Source organism: Myotis brandtii, unplaced genomic scaffold, assembly GCF_000412655.1.
Source record: "Myotis brandtii unplaced genomic scaffold, ASM41265v1 scaffold125, whole genome shotgun sequence".
Classification (NCBI taxonomy): Eukaryota; Metazoa; Chordata; class Mammalia; order Chiroptera; family Vespertilionidae; genus Myotis; species Myotis brandtii.
The window spans coordinates 14,429,375-14,440,322 of record NW_005354385.1 but is presented as its reverse complement, the minus strand read 5'-3'; the positions used below and the strand labels follow the sequence as shown (position 1 = coordinate 14,440,322).

General features: G+C 42.5%; 1 protein-coding gene across 1 annotated transcript in view; it reads left to right on the top strand.

Moving 5' to 3' along the window:
* Positions 1–5,550: 5,550 nt before the first annotated feature.
* IFIH1 (interferon induced with helicase C domain 1) overlaps positions 5,551–10,948 on the top strand; it is a 60,643-nt gene continuing 55,245 nt past the window's right edge. Inside the window, exon 1 of the mRNA XM_014534162.1 lies at positions 5,551–6,709. Coding sequence (XP_014389648.1) covers positions 6,257–6,709 — 453 coding nt within the window. The 5' untranslated portion in view covers positions 5,551–6,256. The remainder of the gene's footprint in view (positions 6,710–10,948) is intronic.

The following is a 10,948-nucleotide window of genomic DNA, read 5'->3' as shown; positions in this document are numbered from 1 at the left end:
GGACATCCCTCTCACAATCCGGGACTGCTGGCTCCCAACCACTCGCCTGCCTGCCTTCCTGATTGCCCCTAACCACTTCTGCCTTCCAGCCTGATCACCCCCTAACCACTCCCCTGCCAGCCTGATCGATGCCTAACTGCTCCCCTGATTTCCCCTAACTGCCCTCCCCTTCTGGCCCAGTCATCCCCAACTGCTCTCCCCTGCTGGCCCAGTTGCCCCTAACTGCCCTCCCCTGCTGGCCTGGTCACCCCTAACTGCTCTCCCCTTCCAGCCCAGTCTCCCCTTACTGCCCTCCCGTGCCAGCCTGGTCACTCCCAACTGCCCTCCCCTGCTGGCCTGGTCACCCCTAACTGTCCTCCCCTGCAGGCTTGGTCCCCCCTAATTGCCCTCCTCTGCTGGCCTGATCGTCCACAACTGCCCTCCCCTGCCGGTCATCTTGTTATCGCCCACAACTGCCCTCCCCTGCCGGTCATCTTGTGACGGCCTTCTTTGACCACATGGGGGCGGCCATCTTGTGTGAGGGTGTGATGGTCAATTTGCATATCACCTCTTTATTGTATGGGATTAGGAACTGTTGCCCAAATATCCCTGCCACAAGGAAGTTCTCACAGGCTCTTCCTCCCCTTGGCATGTTAACAGGATCCCCCTACAGAGAACTCTTCCTTAGAGATCCCTTCTCTACAGTTGAGACCATTTCAGCTCACTCTCTGTTGAACAAATGGAGTGTGTGTATGCATGCACACACATAATGAAGTATTGATGGGAAATACACTTAAAATATTAAAAATGCCCATCTCTGGATGATGGAATTACTTAGTAATTAATAAATCTTCTTCAATATTATCTGATATCCTGCCTGAAATGTCTACAGGATAAACTTTTTTTAAAATAACAAAATATATTTTTTTTAATATTCAATACAAGAACGTGTCTGGACACCATGTCTGACAATAGGATATAAAATATATTCAGGTTCCATGTTTGACTTACTGACATTTGTCATACAGCAATAATAATACCAGAGTCTTGGCATGTTCTAGCACTTCCAAGATTAAATGCTGAATTACCCATCTCTTTCCAGAGTTCTCTCTCCTTTCACCTACACAGCTTCCTCTTTCATTCTTCCTCTTTGCTCTTCACACTCATCAAAATCTCTGGCCTTTAGGAGGTTCTCTAGAGTGTGGTCTTCAAGTACTTTGTTCTTGATCCCTACCAGTAAAAATATTTGAACATGAGCCTTAATAAATATTTGTCTATTTATTTAGAAAATCTTTGCATGTACAACTATAACAACAACATAAAATACAAATAAACATTAAAAACTAAGGAGTCAGATGAAGATGAAAGAAGATTTTTAAATTTAATTGATATAATTTAGTGCATTAATCATAAAAAATATTATAAATTGATAGTGCTTTTTTATTTTTTAAAATTTTAGTTCCAGCCTTTGTGATTTAGCAATTTAAAAGTTTGGTTCGGTTTACCCCAATATTTGATTTCAATAACTCATTCTACAGCATGCCTACTCCTACTCCAAAACTTTGTCAGTAATAATATTTCAGAGGTTAAATAAAAATATATAATTAATTCTACAGGGTGGGTACTCAGAAGTAGAACAGACACCCCCTCAATCCGGATGGACACAGGTTGAGAGAGCTAACTCCAAATTGTCTACCAGCTAAACGTCAACCCGGGTTTCAAGGCAAAGACAATGGCACTACATTTTACTGTAGTTTGCTCTTAAGCAATTATTTTAAATTAAGTCAAAGAAGTGCCTTTGAGGCCAGGCAGCACCTTTGAGGTAAAGATACTGTTTTCATAAAAACATGTGCAAGTAACTGTTTTTGAAGAGACTTAATCTGTGGAGGAAGCATTTGGAAAAATGGATATTTGGGAAAAATTTTCCATTGATACTTGATTTTTTTGGGGGGGGAGTCGGGGTGACAAAACTGTTTGTCATATAGAAAAGCTTTAAAACCAGATTTTATTACTGAATTGGAGGAAGTAATTAAGAAATGTATATCATGGTCTGGTAAACATTGTCAGAATTTCTATTTTGGGCCTACTTATGTTTTTGAGATATAAAGCCACGGCAGTATCTTTTGATAAACTTTTCTGCTAAATCAGCATATCAACTTCTGTTTCTTGCAAAACGGGATTCTGTCTAGAAACTTAATTACATGGCTAGTTATTAAAGTGTATATTCTTTGAGGGATAGTACCATCTCTTATCCATTGTTTGTGTAAGAATGCTGGCAGTCACTTATAGAGCAAATATAATATTCCTGGCTTGATGCTAAGTGCTAACAGTCTATCCTTTTAACAACCTTATGACACGGTACTAGTATCATTCTCATTTTACAACTGAGGAATTTGAGGTGATTTTTCTCAAGATCACACAGCAATTAATAGACAGTGCTGAGATGTGAATTCTGGCATCCTGAGCTCAGAGTCCCTATGCTTCACCACAACTCTATATTGCTAGGCTAACTTGAAATTATACAGAGTAGGCTCTTTACTGATACAATTAGTAAACTAAGGAAGGAAAATAATAATAATTCTAAAAAGATTCCCTCATTAAATTAAATTTGTTGTCCTTTTCTTTGGAAAAGGCATCCCTGCCATGTATGGCCATTAAGTTGTCGCTCTGGCTTGTCAAAAAAAGTGGCAGCTATGATTTTAACTATTTCTTAATTGTAGAAAACTCAAATGAAAAGTTGGATAACAGTGGGAATCTATTATCTAGTATATTCCTGACATATTATTTAAAGAACAAAATACTAAAAGGAGGCTTTTTAAACTGATGGAGACTGAAATGTGCCTTTTGAGTTTAAAGAGAATAGGCAGGTCTAGGAAAAAGAAAAAGAGATCAGCAGGATTTTCCACCTCAAAGGAGAAAGGAAACAGAAACTTACATTTAGAAAACAAAAGGAAAGATGAAAATGATAGCTGTTAGAAGAAACTAACAAGTATTCAAACAAAAGGCCAAAAATAAAGTAAATAATGATGCAAAAATATAGATAAAGAGAAAAGATACATTCGAGATCCTGTGGTTTGGCTTTGTCTCTTTAACATTCTTCCCCCAGAAGAGGTGCAATGAAGATCATGGTAGATCCCTGGCTGGTGTGGCTCAGTTGGTTGAGTGTTGTCCTGTGCACTGAAATGTTGTCAGTTTGATTCCTAGTCTGGACACATGCCGAGGAAGGGAGCAGGGGAGGCATGCAGGAGGCAGCTCATTACTCTCTCTCACATCGATGTTTCTCTCTCTCTCTCTCTCTCTCTCTCTCTCTCTTTCTCTCTCTCCCCTCCTCTCCCTGCCTCTCTCTCTAAAAGATCAATTTTAAAAAATCTAAAGATAAAATAAAATGTTATGGTAGATTCCGCCCTGGCTGGGTAGTTCAGTTGGTTAGAGCGTCACCCCTGAAAGGGTTAAAGAGAATGGACGGGGCAAAGAAAAACTTACTGTGCTTAGCAGATATCTTGCAGAAAGCTTGCCGCCTTGAACACCGCATAGCTCAGATAACCAGAAGACGTCTGGCATGGGAGGAACCAAGGACAGACCAAACCCTCCCATTAGCAGAGCGGCTTGCAGCCAGCAAAAATTAATAAAAACCTATCACTCCCTGCTCTCTTCGCTGATGCCTTTCTCAGTCTCAGCCCACCTGCACCCAGGTGGTCGGAATAAAATCTCTTTTGATACATTATGGCCTCATGTCATAGGTGCACGACCCCAGCCCACTCCGAAACTTTCAATCCCCATACCCCAAGGTTGTGGGTTGGTTGCTTGGTCTGGGCACATGAATCAACCTATGAATGCATAAATAAGTAGAACAAAAAATCGATGTTTCTCTCTCTCCCCTTTCTCTCTCTGAAAATAAATAAATAAAAATGACATAATTGCAAGTGTCCCCGATTTCTCTCCACTTTGTCTACCTCTGCCCCCTCCCTCCCTTGGCCTTCACCAAACTATTGTTCATGTCCATGGGGTATGCATATATGTTCTTTAGGTAATCCCTTCACCTTCTTTATCCAGTCACCCCCCTCAGGCACCGGCCAGTCTGTCCCATGTTTCTATGCTTCCAGTTCCATTTTGTTCATCAGTTTATTTTGTTCTTTACGTTCAACATATTAGTGAGATCATATGGTATTTGACTTTCCCTGACTGACTTATTTCACTTACCTTATTATTCTCCAGGTCCATCCATGCTGTCTCAAAGGTATAAGAGTTCCTTCTTTTTTATAGCCAAGTAGTATTCCATTGTGGAGATGCACCGCAGATTTTTTAACCACTCATCTCAAAGGTATAAGAGTTCCTTCTTTTTTATAGCCAAGTAGTATTCCATTGTGTAGATGCACCGCAGATTTTTTAACCACTCATCTGTCGATGGGCACTTGGGCTGTTTCTAGATCTTGGCTATTGTAAATAATGCTGCTATAAACATAAACATATTCTTTTTTTCTGATTGGTGTTTCGGTATTCTTTGGACTTGGGCTGTTTCTAGATCTTGGCTATTGTAAATAATACTGCTGTAAACATAAACATATTTTTTTTTCTCATTGGTGTTTCGGTATTCTTTGAATATATTCCCAGAAGTGAGATCACTGAGTCAAAAGGCAGCTCCAGTTTTAATTTTTTTGAGGAAACTCTACACTGTTTTCCACAGTAGTTGCAGCAGTCTGCATTCCCACCAACAGTGCACAAGGATACCCTTTTCTCCACATCCTACTGTATTTCTTTTATACAGGCAAAAGCATGGCCAGGTTCCCCTGGCCTAGAAAAACATCACTGAATGAGCTTGCTAACAAATTAATTTTCCTAAACACATCTTTTTCATAGCTTAAATGACCCCTCCATCCTCCATCTAATTCTGGACCATGGCGTTCTCATTATGAAGCCTATGTACTACCACCCGTAGTCACCCAGGGTGGCAGAATGCCTGAGTAGCAACCTGAAGGACTCGTGTTTATATGGCTTCTGCACTAAAATGAAGCTGCCATTTTTCAGTGTGGGTGTCTTTTTTTTTTTTCCTTCATGACATAGACAAATGTTGATGTTTACTACAAGTTGGTACATTAGTTGCTAATTAAGTTCCTAGCTGCCTCAGCCAAAACTTGCTGTATTGAATCCAAGAAAAGAATGGCAGCTATGTCAAAAATAAGTTGCTGGGGGATTTTGTTTTGTTTTATTAAAGGAAAGTTGTATATTAAAGAATATGGGGAATTTACATGCTGGGAGAGGAAACCTTCAATCTTGGCTTCCTCCTAAACTGAGTCGGTGGTTCAAGTCCCTCTGTGTCTATCACCAGGCCCTGGTCAAAGCAGAAAATAAATACTGCAATCTGCAAATGAGGGACTGAAGTTAACTTTATCATGACTCACTCTTTTTCGTACCCACCCAGAAATTCCCTGTGGACAATGTTGCTTCTTGGGGACCCTCAGAACATCGGGTTTATATCTAGAAAAGGTGCAGACGTCCCTTCATCCTGGGGCTCTGGGGTTACACCTCTGGAAACTTCCTCTCTCCCCCTGTCCCTTGCAGTCTTACCTCTCTGGCGGGGCCAGAACCTGCCTGCATTCCCCAGCCAAGGCGAACTCCTTCCTGTTGGCATCGGTTTCTTTTCACTGACAGGCTGGAAAGTCCCGAGTCAGGCGCTTTCACAGCCCCCCACATGTTAGCTGACAGGGGGTGCGCTGACGGCTTCGGGAAAGAGGCGGAATCTGCAAGGAAGACGGAATCCCGCGGGGAGAGCATGGCCCTTCGCCTTGCCTTGCCCCCGGGGGAGTTCGCTTTCCTTTTCTACGCCCCACCGCGCCCTGGGCCAAAGCGCTGCCCTTGCCAGATCCGACCAAAGGGTGTCCCTCTCGGACCGGCCGCCACTCCCCGCCCTGCGCCTGACGTTTGGAAACTGACGGGAGCGGAGAATCGAAACAGAAACCGCCTGGCAAACTGGGCTTAAAGCTCCCACCGGAATGCGCTGGGGAGCAGCCTGGTTTGGGCCGGCGAGCACTGCAGAGACCAAGCGGCCGCTCCGTCTGTCCGTCCGCAGCCGCGTCCCGCCCACCTGCCCACCTGCCCACCTGCCAGGGGCGACCTCCCCGCCGAACCATCGGGTGCTCTGCGGGCAGCCCCGTCGCTGCCAGGCACCTTGCTGCACAGCCTGCTGCCCCCAGGCACGGGGCTGACAGCACCTGTTGAGCGGAGAACAGCAACCTGTCCGTCTAGGTGGGGGGACCTCTCCCTCCTCTGAGAAGGAACAATGACGAATGGGCATTCCGCGGACAAGAATTTCCATTATCTCCTCTCGTGCTTCCGGGCCAGAGTGAGAAGGTACATCGAGGTGGAGCCCGTGCTGGACTACCTGACCTTCCTGCCTGCGGAGGTGAAGGAGCAGATCCAGACGAGGGTCGCCACCCACGGGAACATCGGCGCCGCGGAGCTGCTCCTGAGCACCTTGGCGAAGGGGGTCTGGCCCCCGGGCTGGACCCGCATATTCGTGGAGGCCCTCCGGCGAGCAGGCAACCCCCTCGCCGCCCGCTACATGGACCCTGAGCTCAGGGACCTGCCCTCTCCCTCCAGCGAGAACGCGAACGATGAGTGTTTCCAACTGCTGACCCTCCTGCAGCCCACCCTGGTGGAGAGGCTGCTGGTCAGAGATGTCCTGGATAGATGTGTGGCCGTGGAGCTGTTGACCGTTGAAGACAGAAGTCGGGTAGGTGTCCGCTCAGATGGAGCTGGCCTTTTAGGCAGGTTTTGCCACTTGCGGCTGGCCCATGGATTGGCCCCGTTCCAAATGTTCTTTGGCATCTTTGGGTAAATCTGGATCCCTCCTTGCTCTGGAAGAGAATATCTAGTCACATAAAACATAATTTTAAACACTTAAACACCAAAAGGCTTTTTTTCCTAATTCTTGCATTGAAATTAGCTAAAGAGTTACTTCTAGAATAACATTGTGTGCCAATAGAGACTATGTAATGAACACTTACTATGTGCAGTTAGTATATTTTTCAAAATGTATTATCAGAATTCATGCTCAGAGTAATCCATTGAGGTGTATAATGTTATGAGGTCTGTTTTACAGATGAGAAAACTGAGGCAGGTTAAATAACTTGCCCAAGGTTTCTTAGGAAGATAGTGGCAGAGGTAGTGATTTAGGGCCTTATGGTGTGGAATTTTATGTCTTATTTAGTATACTTCCATACAACAGGGATCAGAACATATGACCCATGGGTTAAGTCCAGACTGCTACTGGTTTTTGCAAGGCCCCAAACCTAAGAATGGTTTTTGGATTTATAAATGTTCAGTGTGTATAAAGCTTTATTAGAACACAGTCATGCTCATTCATTTATATATTTTGACTGCTTTTGCAGTTCAAGAGCATTTGGACAGAAACTACATAGCCCACATAGCCTAAATATTTATTATCTGGTCTTTAGAGAAAATATTTGCCAATCTCTGGCTAATATTATACATTATGCCATTTAGTCTTGTTCCAAATAGGGAAATTACAAATAATACACATGCTTTTTTTCCTCTAAAGTTTCAACATTCTTTGAGAATCATAATTGGAGATAATTTATTGAAAAAATATGTCCCTAGTTGTAATTTTTCATATTACTGAAGGAGTAGTGGGTTTTCTAGGTGTTTTGATAGGGTGAATTTCACAAGTGACTTTACACTTAATGTAATGTTTTATTGTTCATTGTTTTTCAATGAGTAAGAATGTACTACAGAAAGTGTAGAAATGATGACCCATTTAAATCAGACATATTCAGGGTGGGTCATAGGTCAAAAGTCTTATTTTGAAAGGCAAGCAGGGAAATAAACCCATGACTAAAAATCAAAGGCTCTGTCTACCATGCTATGAATTTGACATTTTCTTCTTTCATTCGCTCTTTTTTATTTATTTATTTATTGTTTCTATCCTCATTACAAAGTTTTGGGCTTTGGACTCATATCAGCCTATGATGTGACTTAGTCTTTAGTGACTAAAGTTAATGCTCCTTTACAGATTTGACAGCCATGCGGCCCGTCCAAAGACCTAAGCCTGCATCTCATTTTGATGGCTGGTTTTCCCAACAAGCAAATTACTTTACACTGTTGTCTGTAACGTTTATGTAGTGTTGTGTATTGAGAACCAGCTAGAACGCATTATAGTAGTCCAGCTGGATATGACAAATGTGTACATCACTGTGGCAGAATCTTAATTTGGAAGACAGTATGCAGCCTTCAAGCCAGCTGGAGATGGAAGATGGCATTTCCAGCCACAGTAGCTGTTAGGAAGTCCAGAAGCAACAGAGTCCAGTAACACCACAAAGCTGTTTATGTTTGGTGGGGATGGTGTCCCGATTGCCAGTGAAACAGCACTTCTCCTTATTTACTCTAAATACGTCTGCCTATCAGCATCACTTTTGTCTTGCCTGGACTGAATTTCCTCCAGCTAGATTCTATCCAAGTTCTTGATTCTGGCAAGCTTGGAGGCAGCTAGCAGTAATGCAAGGGAGTTGACACAAAGAAGATATAGAGTAAAAGGACATTTGTGTACTGATAACAGTTAAGGTCAAAGCAATCCAAACTCTTCCCCTAGGTTCATATTTCAAAGGAGGCCCTGAAAGACAGAGGGGCTATGCATTCGAGGCTCTCTAAGGAGGAATAGTGTCTCTGTGAGATTCTGGAATGTTTTTCTAAACATAATTTCAATTGTATCATCAGAATAAAAAATAATCTATGGTGGATGATGGGAAGGGCATTCTAGGTTTAGAAGAAGCTATTGGTACCCAGGTCATTGATGAATGCTAATCTTAAATGGCAAAGTGCAATGAGAAAAGCATGGGAATTTGGAATGGAAAAACCTGGGCTTAATATCTTTGTTTCTTACCATATGTATTAATTTGGACCAAGTTTTTAAGTTCCCTGATCCTAAGATTACCCATGAGAATTAATATAATAACTAGAGGTCCGTTGCAACTAAGTAGTTAGAACTTCTAAAAAATCATATTTTCTTTTATTTCTTTTCCTGTTTTCCAGTAAACATATTTTACTTGGTCTTTTAGTTTACCTCTCTTGAGCTGTTCAGACTGATATTAAGACATTACCCATGAGAATTAATATAATAACTAGAGGTCCGTTGCACGAAATTCATGCACAGAGGTGGTGTGTGTATCCCTCAGCCCAGCCTGCACCCTCTCCAATCTGGGACCCCTCAAGGGATGTCTGACTGTCTGTTTAGGCCCGGTGGGATTGGGCCTAAATGGGCAGTTGGAGATCCCTCTCATAATCCAGGACAGCTGCCTCCCAACCACTCACCTGCCCCTAACTGCTTCTGCCTGCCAGCCTGATCACCTCCTAACCACTCTCCTGCCAGCCTGATCAACTCCTAACTGCTCCCCTGCCGGCCCGATTGCCCCCAATTTCCCTCCCCTGCAGGCCTGGTTCCCCCCAACTTCCCTCCCCTGCAGGCCTGGTCCCCCCAACTTCCCTTCCTTGCAGGCCTGGTCCCCCTTAACTGCCCTCCCCTGCTGTCCATCTTGTGTCCACATGGGGGCAGCCATCTTGTGTGTTGGAATGATGTTCAATTTGCATATAACCTCTTTATTATATAGGATAATCTCTCCTCTCAGAATATTAGTGAACACAAAATCATGTTTATGAAAAAGCTGTTTAAATAGTAAAAAGCTATTTTACTATGATGATGATGATGATGATGATGATGATGACTTTTTTTTATCATTCATTTGGTTATATTTCCTTGTGAATTTAGAGAATTTAGGTAAATCTCCCATGTTGAAATTGAGATCTGCTTCTTAAAGTCCCTGGATTAAAGTGTGATTTGAAGAAGAAACTATAACTTTGATCTTTAAGCTCCCAGAACCTAGCCAATATGAGGTATAGGGTTGGTACTTAATAAATAGTGATTGGTTAATATTTAAGTGATTGATCAATTTATTTTCAAAGAGTTGTCTGGAATGAGAGATACAAACATATGATATGATGAATCATATCAGCCATTGGGGAATAGATGGATGATAAACATAAGAATTCAAAATTTGATTTCTGAACAACATAAAGTAGTATTCAACTAAGTAGTTAGAACTTCTAAAAAATTATATTTTCTTTTATTTCTTTTCCTGTTTTCCAGTAGACATATTTTACTTGGTCTTTTAGTTTACTTCTCTTGAGCTGTTCAGACTGATATTAAGACATTGTGGAAATGTTTATGGGACCCCTTCTTTTCCAGAGTTCATTGCTGTCTAAGTCAGTGAATGGGCCAAAATGTCCAATTAGCATCCTAAAACAGAAGCATATCAGTACAGGGGCACTCCCTACAGTTAGCTATCATCCATATATATAAAAGCCAAGCGAACAGAACGACTGGAACAACTGGTGGCTATGGTGCTCACTGTGGCCGGCCAACCGGCCCGATTGGGAGCAGGGCCAGCCGGCCAACCTCCCAATTGACCAGATCACGGCGGGCTGGCTGGACCCCACCATGCATGAATTAGTGCACCAGGCCTCTAGTTCTATTATAATGATCCATAAAGTGACTCTTGTACTTATTGCTTAGTCACCAATATTCACAACAGTATCTAGTATAAGCTAGACATTCTTTCACTATTTGTTGGAAGAATAAACACTGATCAACACTGCAACATAAGCTCCATAAAAACACAGACCTTTTCCCTATCATGGCACCTTTGTGCCAGTCTGTAATTTAAACCAAATCGATGAATAAGTAAATCAGTTACGTAAGTTTGTTTGGGCAGTCACTGGACACAAAGTTAAATCTAGGACCATTTTCAGGAGCTGTGATATATGGGTAGGAGGGACTAGTGTATGGAGATTGGAATCCTGTTGCAGCTTCAAAGCTAAATATTTTCCTCCCAAGAATTTCAGCAATCATCTGTTGGAATCTAATATCTTTACTGGGTTTTAGGAGAACAGATTAAGTTTT